The sequence below is a fragment of the Neolamprologus multifasciatus genome, chromosome 7 (assembly GCF_963576455.1).
Source record: "Neolamprologus multifasciatus chromosome 7, fNeoMul1.2, whole genome shotgun sequence".
Lineage (NCBI taxonomy): Eukaryota > Metazoa > Chordata > Actinopteri > Cichliformes > Cichlidae > Neolamprologus > Neolamprologus multifasciatus.
This window is the reverse complement of record NC_140445.1, coordinates 15,528,129-15,546,687: the sequence shown is the minus strand read 5'-3', so window position 1 is coordinate 15,546,687 and position 18,559 is coordinate 15,528,129. Positions and strand designations below refer to the sequence as shown.

Below are 18,559 nucleotides of genomic sequence, written 5' to 3'. Positions count from 1 at the left end.
GGACAGATGGTTTGAAAGAGGAGTGAAAGAAGCCATCTATGTCCACTGTGAGCGACCATCTTTGAACAGAGGCGGTGGTTTACGACACCAACTCTCTGCCATCTATAATCCAGTTTTGAGATCCCTTCCCAGACGCCTTAACGCCCACTCACACCCTGGGCCATCTGACCTCAGGAATTCGCATGATAAGGTGGGGCCAGGTTTCACAATGAACTCACCCGAAACTCTGGCTGATTGGGACCCACACCCAGTTCCACACCTTGGCTCAGGCGATTAGAGGATCATCAGGGGGTCCTTTTGTCCCTCTGTGGGGGGACACTCCCACTAGGGTTATATCTGGGACCCTCCACCATTTGACCTTAGAACTGAAGAAGCCTCTCGGATGAGAGGTGAAACGTCTTCAAGTAACTTAAAGAAGTCCAGACGCTTTTCTTTGCAAGCTCCTTTGACTACGATGACCTGGATGACTGAGAACCTTCACAGACACATTGCCGTACATTTTGGGAGGAACACCCTTCAACTGGTGCGGGAGTATGAAAGGGAATCAAGGAAACTAGCGGATTATAGGAACCATCTCCGTTTCAACCTAAGATGCAGACAAATCAGAGTTGTTCCTAAGAGCCTGCGCCTTGGATCCACTGTCAGGGGATACAGAGCAGACTTGATTCTACAGAGAGCGCAAAATCACCTTTTAAGTGAAAGGATAAGACAGGTCCATTTCACTATAGATGCCCTCCAGATCAAGATCAGCCAGACTCTGCAGGAACTGGAAACCCTTCTACCCTCTCCAATCTTAGAAGAGGTTTACAAGTTTGTGGACAAGGCTCAGCGGGCCCAACACTCGAAAGGAAAAGAAAGACAACGCAGGAAATTTCACACCTTGCTTTCAAAAACACACACTCCTCATTCTGAATCTGAACCTACACAACCCATAGAAGAAAACACACCTGAAGACAGTCAGGAGAAATGGGTTAAGAACTTTTCAGACAGGAATCTCACTGAACCTGAAAAGAGAGTATTAGCCAAAGGTCTCAATTTTGCCATTTCTCCACAACAGTTGCCCATAGTGGACCTCATCACAGCCACAGAATCTGCCATACGGATTAATAAATTATCACAGACAGAAGCAGAGCAAATCAGGATGAAAGTCTCAGCCACCCTCTCCAGTGCCAAAGTCCCTCCGTCCAACCTCACAATACAGGAAAAGAAGGCCGTCGCTTCCCTGAGCAAAGACCACAACATCACGGTTTTACCAGCGGATAAGGGAAGATGCACCGTGGTCCTAAACACTACAGATTACCATACAAAGATCACTACTCTCCTCAGTGACAACAATACCTACGAAGCCTTAAAGCGAGACCCCACAAGCAGCTACAAAAAGAAAGTTATAGCTTGCCTTCAAGACTTGGAAAAGGACAAAATCATTGACCGCCTTACTTATCACCGCCTTTACCCAGGGGATGCCATACCCTGCATTTACGGACTTCCAAAAATCCACAAGGAAGCTGTCCCACTCAGACCCATAGTCAGTAGCATAAACTCAGCCACTTATAACATTGCAAAACACCTTGCTACCATCCTTGCTCCTCTCGTGGGGAACACCCCACACCACATCAAGAACTCCACCGATTTCACTGACAAGGTCCAGAAACTTACCCTGGATCCAGATGAAACCATGGTGTCCTTTGATGTAGTCTCTCTCTTCACGTGCATACCCACCACGGAGGCCGTGGAGACTGTCAGAAAACGACTACAAGAAGACAACTCCTTGGAAGACAGGACCAACTTCACACCCGATCAGATTTGCACACTGTTAGACCTCTGCCTCACCACTACATATTTCAAATACAACGAAGGCTATTACAGACAAAAACATGGCTGTGCCATGGGCTCCCCCGTGTCACCTATTGTAGCCAACCTTTACATGGAGGAAGTGGAAAGGAAGGCTCTTGGCTCTTTCAAAGGAAGAGTACCCAGCCACTGGTACAGATATGTAGACGACCCCTGGGTCAAAATCAAGACACAAGAAGTGGAATCCTTCACTGCGCACATCAACGCTGTGGATAAAAACATCAAGTTCACCAGGGAAGACACAAAGGACGACTGTTTGTCTTTCCTGGACTGTGCTGTGCACATTGAAGAGAATGGCAACCTCAACATCGAAGTTTACCGGAAGCCCACACACACGGACCAGTACCTCCTGTTTGACTCCCATCACCCTCTGGAACACAAACTTGGAGTAATTAGGACCCTACACCACCGGGCAGAACATGTTCCCTCTAAGCCTGAAGGGAAAAAGAAGGAACACACACATGTAAAGGAAGCACTCAAAACGTGCGGCTATCCTAAATGGGCGTTCTTAAAGTCAGCAAAGAGGCACAGAAAAGAAGATCAGACACCAGCGAGGGAGGATAAGAAGGACAGACGCAACAACATTGTCATCCCCTATGTAGCCGGTGTATCAGAGAAACTCAGGAGGGTTTTCTCCAAGCATGACATCCCGGTGTACTTCAGACCCAGCAACACACTCAGACAAAAACTGGTTCACCTGAAAGACAAAACACCAAAACACAGACTTAACAATGTGGTGTATGCTGTACAGTGCAGCGAGGAATGCCCAGACCTCTACATTGGAGAGACCAAACAGCCACTTCACAAGCGCATGGCACAACACAGAAGAGCCACCTCCACAGGACAAGACTCAGCCGTCCATCTGCATCTTAAGGATAAAGGACACTCCTTCGAGGATGCCAATGTTCACATTTTGGACAGAGAGGACAGATGGTTTGAAAGAGGAGTGAAAGAAGCCATCTATGTCCACTGTGAGCGACCATCTTTGAACAGAGGCGGTGGTTTACGACACCAACTCTCTGCCATCTATAATCCAGTTTTGAGATCCCTTCCCAGACGCCTTAACGCCCTCTCACACCCTGGGCCATCTGACCTCAGGAATTCGCATGATAAGGTGGGGCCAGGTTTCACAATGAACTCACCAGAAACTCTGGCTGATTGGGACCCACACCCAGTTCCACACCTTGGCTCAGGCGATTAGAGGATCATCAGGGGGTCCTTTTGTCCCTCTGTGGGGGGACACTCCCACCAGGTTTATATCTGGGACTCTCCACCATTTGACCTTAGAACTGAAGAAGCCTCTCGGATGAGAGGTGAAACGTCTTCAAGTAACTTAAAGAAGTCCAGACGCTTTTCTTTGCAAGCTCCTTTGACACAGATGATTGTGCAGTAGTTATTGTATACCAGGTTCAAGTTATGGTCAAGATATTGTAGATAAGACAGGACAAAGACATGTGCAAGATGCAAAATGTGCAAATATTGTATAATGTAGATGTGTTCAGTAACTATGTGACTGAGTATTCAAAATAAGCATATTGTTCCTAGGTCGAGTTTGTAGTGCATTTGTGGAAGTTTGTGTTGTTTTTGAGTCACTGAGTAGTGTATTGTAAGGTCTTTGTAAAAGTGTTTGTCAGTCCTTTGGTGGTAGTGAGTTGAGGGATCTGACTGCTTCGGGGAAGAAGCTCTCGCAGTGTCGAGCCGTTACGGTTTTGATGCTGCGAAACCGTCTGCCAGATGGAAAGCCGTTTGCCACCCCTCACTTTCCAATGTGAGGGGTGGAAAGTGTCCTTCAATATGCTGTTTGCACGTCGGATAATGTGTTTGTCGTAGAGTTGGGAGAGGGCCTCCAATGATTCTCTCTGCTGTCCTCACTATCCGCTGCAGAGGCTTCTTTTCAGCAAATGTGCAGTCCCCGTACCAGATAGTGATGTAGCAGCAGAGGACGCTCTCAATGGTTCCCTGGTAAAATGATGTGAGGATGGGAGGAGGGAGACTGGCCTTCTTCACTTTCCTAAGAAAGTGAAGTCGTTGTTGGGCTTTCTGCATGATGGTGGTGGTGTTCAGGTTCCAGGAGAGGTCATCTGATATGTGCACACCCAGGAACTTCATACTGTTGACCCGTTGATGTGCAGTGGGGTGTGGGCCATTGAGCTCTTCCTGGAGTTAACAACCATCTCTTAGTCTTCTGAACATTTAGAGACAGGAATATTCTTGAATGGCCAAGTTAGTCACCTGATCTTAACCCAACTGAGCATGCACTTCACTCATTAAAGACTAAACCTCAGACAGATAAGGGCCCACAAACAAACAGCAACTGAAAGCTGTTGCAGTAAATGCCTGACAGAGTATTAAAGAAGAAACCCAGCATCTGGTGATATTCACGAGTTCAAGACTTCAGGTTGTCATTGTCATTAAAGGGTTTTCAACCAAGTATCAGAAATGAACATTTTATTTTCAGTTATTTAATTTGTCTAATTAGTTTTGAGCACCTGAAATGAAGGGATTGTGTTAAAAATGCTTTAGTTACTCAAATTTTTATGCAATCTTTTTGTCCAACCCACTGAATTAAAGCTGAAAGTCTGCACTTAAACTGCATCTGAGTTGTTTCATTTAAAATTCATTGTAGTAATGTACAGAAAAACGTTGTCTGTCCAAATGTTTATGGATCTAACTGTACATACACAAATGAACCGATGTATAGGTAAGAGTAAACAGTAATATATATATAGTAATATATATAATGATAAAATCTGTTTTGAATTGTGTTTGTTCCTGTTCCGATACATCCTCTGTTTAGATACAGATGGCATCAGTTCAAAGAGTTGTTATACTGAGTTGGATGAGTCTGTTGAGGCAGTGGGGGCTGTAGATGTCTCAAGAGGGGAAGTGGTCAGTTGAAACATTTTTGACAGTGTAAATGACCCTCTGAGAACTCTCCTGTTTCTCCTGAGGTGCAGCTGGTTAACTATGCAGAGATGCAACCTTCAGAATGCTCTGAGAGGAACGTCAGCAGAAGAAAACCTGTGTTTTTGTTTTGTTTTGTTTTTTTAGTTTATTGGGTCTTTCAAAGAATTCTCAGAGGACAGAGTTGCTGCTGAGCATTCCTGACTACCATGATGGCATTGTTGATCCACTGAATTGTAACAAACACTGGTGATATTGCCCTCCTATAGTCTGTAAGGAGTTGTTTGGGCTTAGAGGTGTCAGATCTGGATTATTCTTTAAGCACCAACTAGCCAGCCTCGCAGCCTGGAGCTCAGGATGAGCACACAACATGAATATTCTTGAATTAAGAATCAGTTGATCAGCAAAAACCCTAAAACTGCAAATGTAGTAAACATTTTCTGGTGTCATAAGATCTGTTATCTCAAACTGATATTAATCAAAAATGGGTACAGGGTATAGGGTGCATCGCATATGGAAAATATCCACAGCAAATCACTTGTTCTACATTTTGTCATTTTACAGCCTTATTCCAGGATGACTTTTCATTTTTCATGAAAAATTCATTTTTCACCTCAATTCTACACACAAAACCCCCACAATGACAAAGTGAAAAAAGGTTTGGGAGCAATTAGCCTCAAGCACAGCCAGTTTTGGATCTCCCCAGGGATGTTCAATCAGGTTTCATTCTGGGCTCTGGCTGGGCCAATCATGGACATTCACAGAGTTGTCCCAAAACCACTCTTTGTTATCTTGCCTGTGTGCTTAGGGCCGTTGTACTGTGGGAAGGTGAAGCCCCAGTCCAAGGTGTACAGTGCTCTGGAGCAGGTTATTAGCAATTCTCTATACATTGCTCCATTTACCTTTCCCTCAACCCTGACTAGTCTCAGAGTCTCTGCTGCCAAAAAACATCCCCACAGCATGATGCTGCCACGCCCATGCTTTCCTGCAGGAATGGTACTGGCCAGGTGCTGAGCAGTGCCTGGTTTCAGTCGGCATTCGGGGCAAAGAGTTCAATCTATGTTTCATCAGACCAGAGAATTTTGTTTCTCATGGTCTGAGAGTCCTTTGGGCTGTCATGTCCCTTGTACTGAGAAGTGGCTTCTGTCTGGTCACTCTACCATACAGGCCTGATTGGTGGAGTGGTGGAGAAATGGTTATCCTTCTGGAAGGTTCTCCTCTTTCCAGAGAGCAACACTGGAGCTCTGTCAGCGCAACCATTGAGTCTTCACCAAATCTTGTCCCATTTACAAATGATGGAGGCCATTGTGCTCACTGGGATCTTCAATTAAGGTCCCAGTGAGCACAGTGGGAAAGGCTACTGAAATGTTCCTGTACCCTTTCCCAGATCTGTGCCTTGATACAACCCTGTCTCAGACGTCTACACACAAATTCTTGTACTTCATGACTTGGGTTGTGCTCTGACATGCGCTGTCAACTATGGGACCTGATATAGAAAGGTGCACCTTTCCAAATTATGTCCAATCAACTGAATTTACCACAGGTGGACTCCAATCAAGTTGTAGAAACATCTGAACAGTTGAAACAGTTTTTTTTTTTTTTTTAATAAATCTGCAAAAACCTTTTCACGTTCTCATTATGGGGTACTGTGTTTAGAATTTTGAGGTAAACATTTTTTTCCTGCATTCTGAAATAATATTGTAACCTGACAAAATGTAGAACAAGTGAAGCATTGTGAATACTTTCCAAATGCACAGTGTATTGCTGGACCAGCTTCTCAAAACATTGTATAATAGCTGGTATAAGCACAATCCACCAGTGCCAGTCCCAAATCTAGAATAGGTCCCACATATTTCTACCAAAAATAGATGGTCCATGAATGAAAACAGTGACGTCAGTGGCTATGGGAGGGGTAATGCAAGAAATTCACTAATGAATGGCGGCTGTAGCCCACAGGCTTCTTCCACCATGTTTTAACAGCAGTTTCACTTAGGAAATAGCTCAACCTTAACCAAATACAAATGTACAGAAAAACACATAAAAAAAAATATCAGTTTTATGCCTCAATTTATAACAGCAAGATTTTCAAGTTGTTCCTGCTCAATCTTAGGCCAACATATTTACTTTACACATTATTTGTTTCGAATCTGACTAATTCCTGCACCACTGCTACCTGTGACATGCATGTAGACTATAGGTGTAGCATTAAGTTGAAATGAATGACTGAATAAATAAATAAATAAATAAATACTACATTAATTGCCTCTTTCTGGCATTTTTTTTTAAATTATTTAAACGTTTGTGTTGTTGTTTTTTTTTCCAAAAAACCCCCAAAAAATCCACGTCTGGGTAAGCAAATTTGATATAAATACACGCACGCATACATACATACTGTACATCACGCACTTCATTTTTATGACCCACTTACTATAGCCGATGGCGATATTTTGTTGGCCTGCGTGTAAAGAGCCCGCCCCCCCCACCAATTGAAATCTGCAGCGAGTTAGCCCTGTCAGTCAGTCAAGGGTTAAACGAGGAGCTTGCAGCAGTCTCTCCGTTCTGTCCAAGGCAGTCGGCGGAAAACATCACACTCTCGCTCGTTTTTGCCAAGCTGTGTTTGATTCAACTCATTTCGCAGCCGAATCGCGGAGGCATCACGGCAGAGAAAAACCCGCTCTCTTTCCCAGAAGGCGTATTACTGCGCGTTTCCAAACACAGGTAGGTAAGTGTGGTGTTTAACTTTGTTTTCACATCCCTGCATGAATTAAGATTCCGCAAGAGGACTATCCTACAGGTTGTCGTTTAAAAAGCTGCGGGTATTTACAGGAATGCTAGCCTGAAATGTTTTATAAGCTTAATAAAATCTAAAGGCAGGCAAAGTCAAAGTTCAGTTTTAGTCAAAGGCTGAACTGTCTTACTTTAAATGTTCCAAATTTGGAAGAAAACTTCGTCATAATGATTTTTTTCCCCCCTCTGCTGCCTACTTTGAGATTCCTTTTTTCCGTCTCTATTGGGAGTCCAACACTCTCCCTAGGTTTCTTTGTGAACTCAATTCTCAATTTCTTTCAGCTTTAACCCTGACTTGGAAAATTGTATTTGAATCTTGAGATATTTCACATAATTTTTATTAAGCATTCACAATTCTGTACCTTCTATCACCCCTGTGTCACTCCTGTGTTTGAGTGCAGAACCCTTTAGTATGAAAGTGTTCTGTGTTCAGTGCCGTGTGTTCACAGTGGGCCTGTGGTATTTCACCATCTCATACACTTGCAGACTGAGTCATTCCCTGATTTCCTCCAGATGTGCAGCAGTTTACGTTTCCTGACGGGGCCAGGATTGTGACATTTCTGCCTTTTGCAGTGCTGTGATTCTGCTGACAAACATAAATTTATGCTTGCTGTCTGAAGCCGAGTGTTTGTGTTGTGACACGGCTGGATGCTACACATCCCCCACCCCACCCCCCCCCCCTTCACTTATCTGCCAGTTTTTGTGGCTGTTAAAGAGCTGTTAAAATGTAATCCTTTAACTTAAATCTTCAATCAACTGCTGACATTTTACCCTTTTTATAAGACTAACTGCCAGGTACTGGGACTATGACACCACTCTTGTTAGTGCACAAGTGCAATCATGTGTCATGCTCGTGAAGGCTTAATGTGTTGTGCAGCAAGTGTTAAGGGTTTGCTCGTTCTATGCTTCCGAGCAGTGCAGCCCAAACAGCATGTCTGTCAGTGTGATTTGTGGTAACTTGCATGACAGCATGGTGAACCAAGCAAACAAGGGCTTACTGCGCTTGTTTCTCTGCCTCCAAAACTGGTACAGGCAGATGAAGAGTTTTGTTCTGGTTTTTTATTGTTTGTGCAGTAGCACCTGTGGGACATCTCTCATGGTATCAAAATTAACTTGATTAGATATACACACACACACTTTTGAGGAGAAATAAAATGATAATTTACAGAATTTTTATTTTCTGTCTGTCTCTGTTGTGGTCAGGTGTTAGGCAAAAAAAAAAAATTGTAAAAGCTGCCACAAGGCTAGATAAAGTTCTCTTATCTTATCCTGAATACCTCTCACTTCCTTTATGGCTTTTGGACAGTTGTCTGGTTAACTGGTTTGAGCCTAGGCAGTTATTTTTAGAGTAGATATTGTTCTTTACGTTTTTTGCGTGATCTCACGGTGCAGCTCTGTTTTCGCTTGTCTTGCAGATGGCTTATTCCTTGTTATTCTGGAGTATCAGAAGGTCAAGTGTAACTTTTCCTTGAAAGTCAGAACTGTGTAGGTAAACTCCTGTTAAAGGCTCCAATTTCCGTTTGTTCTTGCTTAGCTCAACATCACGAGATCTTTTGCTTTTCTAGCGTAAGATTAACTTCAGGTAATTGCTCAACCTTTGCTTGTTTTCAACCTTTGGACTGTCCTACGGTACTCACAGGCTTTTTACTCTGATATTCTAGCCAGTGTAGCCTCTGGAGCTGGACCTAAAGGTATGTATGTTCTACACGTATAGAGCAGGAATCGTTTGGTTTTTTTGAGGGGGGTGTTCTTTCTCATTTCTGTGTGTGTGTGTGTGTGTGTGTGTGTTTTGTTTTGTTTTTTGTCAGAAAACACATGAGTTGCACACCTTTTTAACTCATGTGTCTAAGTGATAATGGGTGTGTTCCAAGTAACAGCAGTTTGGTACATCTAACATGATAAGAATAAGGTGATGCTGTGGCTTCATCTATAATCCTTTGTGATGTTGTTTGTGCCTCTTGTAGGAAATGCACACACTTGTGATAATACCATGTAAAGGAATTCATTGATTTCATGTAGCATGGAAGAAAAACGTTATTTTATTTTTTTAAAAAGACATGTTTTCTATATGTTAATATTCTCTAAAGCAGTTTACCAGCATGATACTGCTAACTCAGAGTTGACTGGTATTATGATAGATATGCCAAGATGTCTCTTTCTTAAGCTTTAGGACAGTTTACTTCTTTATTGAGCCAATCAACTGACACAGCATGCTTTTAAAGCAGTGTTAAAGTGTCTCATGCCTTCTTATGAGCTGCCTATTTTATTGGTCATGTGTTTTATGCTTCCCCTATGTGTCCCTCTCGTTGTAAATGTTCACTGTGTGTTGTTAAATACAATAATTGCTTATGATGTGGAAAAAATTGTTTAAGTGGCAGACTGTAGAACAGTGCAAGTCTCCCCCCCCCCCACCTTTTTTTTTTTTCTCACTAAACTGGTTTACCAGAAAAGATTGTAGTGTGCTTTATTTAACTTATCATCTTTCTTTCCCTCTCTCAACACGCACTTGGTGTCCAACTTCACCTTTTCTTTCTCAGAGCAACGCCAAGAGAAGCATGTGTTGGTGTTAAGTCATATGCTTGGACGACCTCATTGCCCCTGAATACGGAGCTGCTTTACCTCTGATTGCCCACTTGTCCACAGACTGACACCACACCATGTCTGCAGAGGTAGACCGAGCGCACGCATCTTCTGCCGATCCCAGCCTCACCTCTACAGTCTCAACCTCCAACACCCCTCCCAACTCTCCTATAACACAGGCATCCAAAGTCCCATTCAGGAAAGAGAAAAAGAAAGGTGAGTGGAGGAGAAAATGGTGCCGATTCTGCTTTCATCATCTATTAAGATGTGGCAGCGATTATAATTTTACTACTTTCTTTGTCTTTTTAATCCAGTAACAGAGAAGACAGATGAATACCTGCTGGGCAAGTTTCAAGGGGATGGTGTCAGGTACAAGGCCAAACTGATCGGCATTGACGATGTTCCAGAGGCTCGTGGAGACAAGATGTGCCAAGATTCCATGATGAAACTTAAGGTACAACGTGCGATCAGAAACTCTTTTCTTCTATCGCTGATTTTCATGGAGAAAATATCAAAACTGTTTCTTAAAGCTGTTAAGTAGCGCTTTGGTGTATATACATCTGTTTGGTGGGTATTATTTGCCTTCATAGAGTAGTATTTTATTTTTATTTTTTTCCCTCTCTCCAGGGTATGGCAGCAGCTGCTCGGTCGCAAGGCAAGCACAAGCAGAGGATCTGGGTCAACATTTCCATGTCGGGCATCAAGATCATTGATGAGAAATCGGGCGTGAGTTCTGATTACTGTTGCAATATAATCTGGACTTCACAGAATTTATTTGCAGTGCTTCAAAAAAAAAAACAAGCAAACAAAACCGAAAATCCTTGTCCACATTTCTCAGGTGATCGAACACGAGCATGTGGTGAATAAAATCTCCTTCATTGCCAGAGATGTAACAGATAACAGGGCTTTTGGATATGTGTGTGGAGCTGAAGGACAGCATCAGTTCTTTGCCATAAAGACTGCACAACAGGTAACACACAGAACTGCCATAGACAAAGTGTGTCAATCTGGTCCATTGGACAGGTTGGAAAATGTGAAGTAGAGCATAGACTTTGTTTTTCACAAGTTTTACATTTTTGTTTTGTTTTTTCTCCTTCCAGATAATGACCACACATACATCTATTCATACCAAGCCAAAGTAATTAGGTGCTAGATAAACAATTAAATGACAGGAAAGTTCCTTTTTTCCTAATTCTAACTAAAGAATTGTTTTTGCTTTTTAAAGCAGATATACCATAGGAAAAAAATGGTACATTTTCTGCAAATTAACACACACTTTGTTTTTTGTTTTATGATTGTAGGACAGTCAAGGCAATGAGCTACCAGAACACTTTCTGTAATTTTACACATTAATTTATTACAATTTGGGCCCAAAGAATTATCCTGATGGATTTCTATCATTTACTACAGTAGCATTTCCTTATCGTGTCAAACACCATAAACTTGTTATAATTGCACTTCGTTTTTTCTTACATTAAATGTAGTCTGTACACTGACAGAAAGGGGAATTTCACTGGTCCGTATCACTTAAAATTAAAGGTTGCTGTTATGTGGCTCATGATATAAAATGCCATCCCTGCCATAGACTCTCCATTTTAATAAGAAGCCTAGGCACTACAGTGCCACCTACTGGCTTGTGAACTTTGTCTGTCAAACCTGAGTTTTAACATTAGAGACACAAGCGGCCATGTTTGTATGAATGAGTGCTTATTCATCCAAACATATTTGTTTGCTAGCTAATGCTAGCAAGCAAATAAAATAGTATAATTTTACTTACGTAAACTAAAAGCATAAATTTTGGTCAGTATACACGTCGTGTTGTTTTAGACAACTTTAAAGAGTGGTTGAGAGGTCAAGTTGATGACTCAAATTTGCTCAGGGGAAAGCTTAACAGCTCGCTACCTAGTTGGGATGTAACTGTCAATCAGCCATGTGTTTAATAATGTATAACTTGATGTCATAAAACGGCAGTTCACCCCTTTATGGTTGTCATGAAGGTAAAAGGTTTACTTAAGTAACTTTTTTTTTTTTTTGTATGTGGTTGGAAAATTTTGTTTGTTGTTGGGTGTTTTTTTTTTTTTTTTTTTTTTTTTTTAAACTGAGAAGCTGGAGGTTTTAACATTTGAGCCTACCTTCTTTTGATAACTGCTTTAAGTGGTACGGCCACAGGCACCAAAGGCAAACGGACTCCAATTTCCAAAGATTTTTGGTGTTTGTTTCCATACAGGCAGAGCCACTGGTAATCGATTTGAAGGATCTATTCCAAGTCATCTTCAACCTGAGGAAGAAAGAGGCCGAGGGAACACAGAAGGTAATGGAAGCAGAAACATTTAACTTCAGACTGGAAAAAAGTTTCTCCAAGTGAATGGCAGCATTTTCTTTGTGAAAGAAAAACACTTTCATGTGGTCCTCTGGGAGTGCTGACAGGGTACACACTGTATGTACCACTTGAAAGTCAACACTGCCTCTCTGTGTTCTTTCAGTGAATCACATCCTCAGCCATTTTTCATTTTAGTGATGAATGCGTCATTTCAATGGAAAGTCTGTTCGTTAACAGTATGCCTCTGTTTACAGGTTGAAAATGGCAGTGATGTAGTGGAGGTAAGCAATTTTTTTTTTTTTTTTTTTTTTTTTTTTCCTTAAAGCAGTTACTGACTTTTTATTTATTTATTTTTGTACATTTTTACTTTGTCTCTAGAATGGAAATGCCTTGCTATCTATGGGCAATGACGTAAAATCAGCTCAAGTAAGAGTTATTGTAATGATGTGTCCATCTTAACGGTGAATGAAATGTTGGAGTGCTTTTTTTTTTTTTTTCTTAAATGTCATGTTTCTGTTTCATTTTCACATCCAGCCAGTAGAGCAGCATGACCTTTTTGGAGATATGTCAACCCCTCCAGACATTCAGGCTCCAAATGTAAGTGTCACACCATGATGGTAAATATTTCTTTTAATATGGGAATTGTAATTGGTGAAGTGTATTATTACTGTATTTACACAATTGTGTACCTGCTAATTATTATCACTATCTTATGTAATGAACGTATTTGTAAGAAAAATGACTCTATAGTAAAATCTCAACGCCCTCTGAGAACTCCATTCTGAAAAGACTTGTGAAGTCATCAGATTCTGTTCAATTTAAGAATCTATGAAGTCTTTTAGGAATTGAGTTTATGCTTTGTGTTTTACTAGTCTCGTTGATGTTGTTAACTTTAAAACTGCTACAAGTAGAATCTGTTAGACTTAGAGTTGTGGCAAATCTTTTACGTCGGTGCTGCTGAAATGTCTCATTAACCTGAATTTATGGGTAAGTAGCAAGCACCGGCTTTGACTTGTAGTCTAACTTGTTGTTCAGAGCAAGTAGGATTACAGTAAGCAAGCTAGAAGTGGCCCCTAGACATTCAAGTTGTCAGCATTAAATTGACAGTGACTCTTCATAATCTGCAAGTAGCAGTTTTAAAAAGGCATTCCTTTTTCACACCATGTGATTCATTGTTCATCTTGTTAACACATCATTACCTCCCTTCTGCAGAAATGATTTATCCTTTTCTCTTTTTCTCACTGTCCCCTCTCGTGTTAACCAGGACTCTAATGATATTCTCTTACTGGACTTTTCTGCTGAAGTTGACAGCAATCAAAATTGCATAAAGGGAAATTCCTTTGTAACTTCCTGTGCCCCTGACTATAGGGCATATCCCCAGACAGAGAATCCATTTTCCTCAACTTTTGGCTATTTCCCAACCCCAGACAGTGACCCTTTCAGAGATGACCCCCTTTCTAAATCACCCACTCTATTGGCAGCTAATAATGCACAGATTCCCGTCAACACCACCACCAATCACCTAAACGACACTGTTGGCAGCACTAGTAAGACAATTATTAATGGTGGTTTAAATGGAGACTCTGAACATCTCAGTCAGCAAATAAATGGGTTATCCAGGGAAACCATGATCCTCGCGCTCAGTAACGGACAGTGGCCGCTGGGGGGTAAAATAACTCAGGGAAACACGACTACCATGATGGATGGAAATGAATCTGGACAAGTTCTCTCGAACAAAAATCCCTTTTTTGACTCTTTGAAAACTTCCCCTGTCTCTAATAAAATGACCCATCGCCCAGAGCTGCCAGTGACTCATAGCAAGGATTCAGTTCTCATAAGCCCGCCTCCGCACAACTCTAAGTCTGGACGAGGTCGAAGGAGCGCAAAGGTGAAATAACATGGCTACGCCAATGGTAGTAGGCTTGCATGTGTTATGCATTTTAATAAAAAAGGTTTACTACACATTTGGAGCTAACATCTCCCTTCTTGAGCTTTTGGTGTTCGACAGGATAAGGCACTGAGAATGCACTGGGTTAGGGACTTTAATTTTGGAACACTGGTCATGGTCTTGTTGTTTGGATAACTTCTTTTCTTTATGCATGCACTGGTGATCGCATGCTTCTCAAATTGGCTTGAATGAATGACTTTAACAATCAGCTGCTCATAATCTATTTTCCTAATGTTCACGCTTCAGTGAAAAGAGCAGGGGTAAGTGGCAAAGAATGCAATCGTATGCTTAACTATAGTTAATTATTAGTTTCTCTTAAGCATTTGTTAAATCTTAACTGCCACATAGTTGTGACTTGCTAACAAAATGTGTTGCATTATTTATTTGTTTTGTGACTAGTCTACATCAAGTGATCTATTTGGAGCAGAACTGTTCGCTGCTTCCAGTCAGTCTGAGGGGTCATCTGCTCCAGACCTCTTCAACAGTACACCAGCAAACTCTGCTCCCTCTGCCATAGCTGCTCTGGGTAATACACAAGAGGGGGAATTTGTATTTCACACACCTTTTTGTTTTTCGCTTTAAAAAAACAAAACTGTTTTGTGTCTGTAAATTATTATTTTTTTTTTTTTTTCTTCTTCTTTTTGATATATTTAGGGAATCTCCAGTTGGGTCCACCAGCTACCACAAATGTCCCTGCTGTAACCATGTGGGGAGCCTCCAGTGCTGCACCCAACTTGTTCCCCATGCCAGGAGGGACAGTTCCAGGGCCCAGGCCCGCCTTCCCACAGCCATCTGCCTTTGGTGGTCTACCCATACCACCAACAGGTTGGGGTCAGCAGATGCCACCACAGTTTGCTGCCGCTCCTCTCTCTCCACCCCACCTTTCTTGGGGTCAGCCTGCCTCTACCAATCCTTTCCAGCCTAATGCATTCCCAGGTATGGGTGATCCACAGGGTCCATCACGCCCCCCTCCAAGAGCACCTGCTAAACAGGGCCCTCCAAAAGTAGAGAACAGTGCCTTCACAGCTTTGGATCCCCTCGGAGAGAAAGAGAAGAAGACTGGGAAAGACATGTTCAAGGACTTCCAGCTCGCCAAGCCTCCTGCCATCCCAGCCAGGAAAGGAGAGCTTGCAGCAGGGCCAGATCCAGCTTCCAGTGGTAAACAACCGGGGGCATTTGATCAATACTTCTCCACTAAAGTGGGCCTCGTGCAGGATGCTGCAGATCACGATGACTTTGAAATCAATAAGATGCCGTCAATTGGTAATGCTAAACTAGCTGAAATGGCTTATGTCATAATCTGATGACTGTGACCTGTTGGTAACTCTGTCCTGTGTTTGTAATGTGCAAATTTAGATGCCTCTAAACCAGCTGCTGCTCCAGTTCCAGGGCTCTTGGATGTTGCCTTCTCCTCTGCTCCCATCCAAAACAGTTCAGCACCACCCCAGGGAACAGAACTTGGTCAGGACATGTTTGACAAAGCATTTGGAGCCCCTGACTCCAGTCCATTTGGAGTGCCACCTGTAGCTATGGTACAGAGTTTTATTTATGACCACCTTTTACTTTATTATCCTAATCCCAATGATCCTTTTGATAACAAGGATATTGTTATACTTGATTTTTTTTTTTTTTTAATCCCCCCCCCCCCCCCCCCCCCCCCCCCTCAAATTATTTTAACAGAATACATCTGTCGGTCAGAGCTCTGGTTCAACAGCTGCCTTTGAGGATCCTTTTGGAAATCCTTTTGCTTGACCACAACTTTGTCCATAAGTAGGTTCATGTTTTTATGATGCTCCTCTGATTTCATTTAGAGTGAAGACATTTGTCACAGTATTTCTCATTTGTCCTCATAGTTGGAGTAAATGGAACAAATGAAGATTTCCACTACCATCATGATGTTTGGGAGAAGCTGCTCAGTGCACGACAATCCGGAAATGAACTATTATCCCAGACCCACCCTTCTATTAGATCTCACCTCTGATGGTGTTTTGTTTTCGGGGGGGGGGGGGTCCTCCCCTTTCCAATCAGTAGTTCCCTCATTTTTGAAGACCACTGATCTACAAAGTAAATGTTATGTCAAAATCTGCTGAAGAAAGATGTGCTGTGTGAGAAAGGATGTCCAAAGTGGTTCATTGCTGATGCTGTCTTTGTTAAGGAAATAAAATGAATCATTCATTAAGTTGCAAGGTATTTGACAAATGTATTTTTTTTTTAAACACCCTTTTTAACAAACTGAAATTATATCTATAGGTAACTTTGATACATTTCTGACACTTGCTGGTATTTCCTGTTTTGCAAGGCATATTTCCTGTATTAATAGGGGAACATCTACATTTATCAGGCAGAGCTGTGCAGTTCTTTTGCATCTTAGATCCGGAATCCACTGATCCTATCGCCAGTCAAAGCTCTGCTTAAGGTGCATTCAGTTACCCTGTAAATTCTTGCCATTAAGTTCCATCTATTGATTTTTCTACCTATCACTTGGTCTTGTGTCAGCTGGGAAAAGTGAGGGATGAAGAGAATTTTACTGCAGTCATAGAAATCCTAAATGAGGATGAAAGTTGCACTGCTAACTATCATCTGGTGACTATAGCAAAATAAAGTATGTAGGGGTTTTTTTTGTTTTGTTTTGTTTTGTTTTTTTTAGGATAGATTTCCTAAGTGGGGCAAATTACTGTAATACCACAGTCGCAGGGTGATCTATTAACAGTGCGAACCACTGAATATTAACCAGAATTCTGTCAAGAGCAGCACAAATTGGTATCTCAAAAACCAGCAAACCCGATGAGGGGCAGAATGATGTTGGTCATCTAACCAAAATAACAGTGCAAGCTCAGGTTTTTGCTTCTCTCCCAGCCACAAAGGGGCCACAAGCCAGTGTACTCTTAGTGCCAGTGTCCCAGTCCCAAGCCCAGATAATTGGTGAGGGCTGCATCAGCTAGGGAATCCAGCATAAAGTCATTGCCAAAGCAAACATCAGGAAGGAGATTTTCATACTAGATCAGTAATGGCCTGGGTTAACAGTGACTCAATCTGGTACTGTTAGCTAGCTGTGTGTTGGTGGAAACTGCGCTACTGTTGGCCGGAAGATAAGAGAGGGTGTGTTAGGAAGCACCAAGATGGAAGGCAAAGCCAGGAGTATTAGAGGTGGATTCAAACTGTTCTACCATGGTAGATGGGAAGAAAAATGGAGTAGGTGTGAAGGAAACTGCCAAGAAGGTGTTTGATGTATTCTCTGAAAAGAGAACAAGAAAACTTTGTGGTGGAGTGAGGAAGTCAATCAATCAAAGCTTTATTCGCCACATGCAGGTTGCCCTGCAGTGAAATGCCCTGCAGTGAAATGCAGGGCAACCCCGACCTTACACACACAACACAGACATTACATGGGGATACAAGTCGGAGATCGGTAGCGTTACAGAAAAAAACTGAAATATACACTACAGTGGGAAAGTACAAGAGGAAAAAAAGAGACCTCTACTCATGCTGTGCTTCCATGGTAGGACAGCATGATAACAGGAAACAAAAAAACTCCTCTGCACAAAAAGCACAAATGTCCACAGCACAACTTTGTGAAAGACATGACAAGCCACAGGATTGGGTGGGGGGTGAGGAGTAATCCGAAGCGAACACAGCAGCCGCCCTGCACAGCGCTACCATTCCAGCGCGGCACACAGACCTGCCGTGTTCCCCCGCAGGAAACAAGCATCAAAGGTGTTTGGAAAGGGAGGGGGATGAGTATGTGCTTATCAGTGTAAGTGTATGTGTGTGCGTGTCCATAGTTCAGCTGAGACAGTGTCCTTCGCCCTGCCAGGCTAAGTAAACAGTCTACCAGCCAACCCAGGTGGCCTTGCATGGAATGAGAAGGAACAGACTAAACACAGTCGTTATCAGGGTGTTGTTTTTCGGCTCCAGCCACGAGACCGCCGCTGGTGCCAAAGGGGTATCCGCATGAAGTGATGGTGCTTTTTCCTTTAGTGCGAACAGCTCATATGAATTTCAAAGCAGTTCTACAGTCCAACACTGGTCTCTCAATCTCCCGTTGGAGAGCCGCGAGCTTCTCCATACTTGCGTTCTGTGATGTTGTCATTTCTTGTGCTCAAGGAGCCGATTTCTGAGAACTCACGGCAGTGTGCCTCCCCGAGATATCATCCAATTTGCGCCCAGAGATC

The 18,559-nt window shown here is 42.4% G+C and overlaps 1 protein-coding gene across 7 annotated transcripts; it reads left to right on the top strand.

Annotated features, from left to right (window-relative positions):
- The first annotated feature begins 7,262 nt into the window (after positions 1-7,262).
- Positions 7,263-16,576, top strand: dab2 (DAB adaptor protein 2). 7 transcript variants are annotated; one of them, XM_085167507.1, is made up of 15 exons: positions 7,263-7,473; positions 10,080-10,338; positions 10,437-10,576; positions 10,750-10,848; positions 10,961-11,092; positions 12,350-12,433; positions 12,697-12,723; positions 12,821-12,868; positions 12,977-13,039; positions 13,707-14,330; positions 14,790-14,916; positions 15,045-15,548; positions 15,747-15,922; positions 16,071-16,160; positions 16,244-16,576. In XM_085167507.1, the coding sequence occupies exons 2-14, from the start codon at positions 10,200-10,202 to the stop codon at positions 16,140-16,142; spliced, it is 2,235 nt and encodes a 744-aa protein (XP_085023633.1). In that variant the 5' UTR covers positions 7,263-7,473; positions 10,080-10,199; the 3' UTR covers positions 16,143-16,160; positions 16,244-16,576. The 7 variants fall into 7 exon arrangements, with proteins under 7 accessions (XP_085023633.1, XP_085023631.1, XP_085023629.1 ...); XM_085167505.1 differs by having other exon boundaries at positions 15,045-15,653; XM_085167503.1 differs by having other exon boundaries at positions 15,045-15,677; positions 15,759-15,922.
- Positions 16,577-18,559: the final 1,983 nt, after the last annotated feature.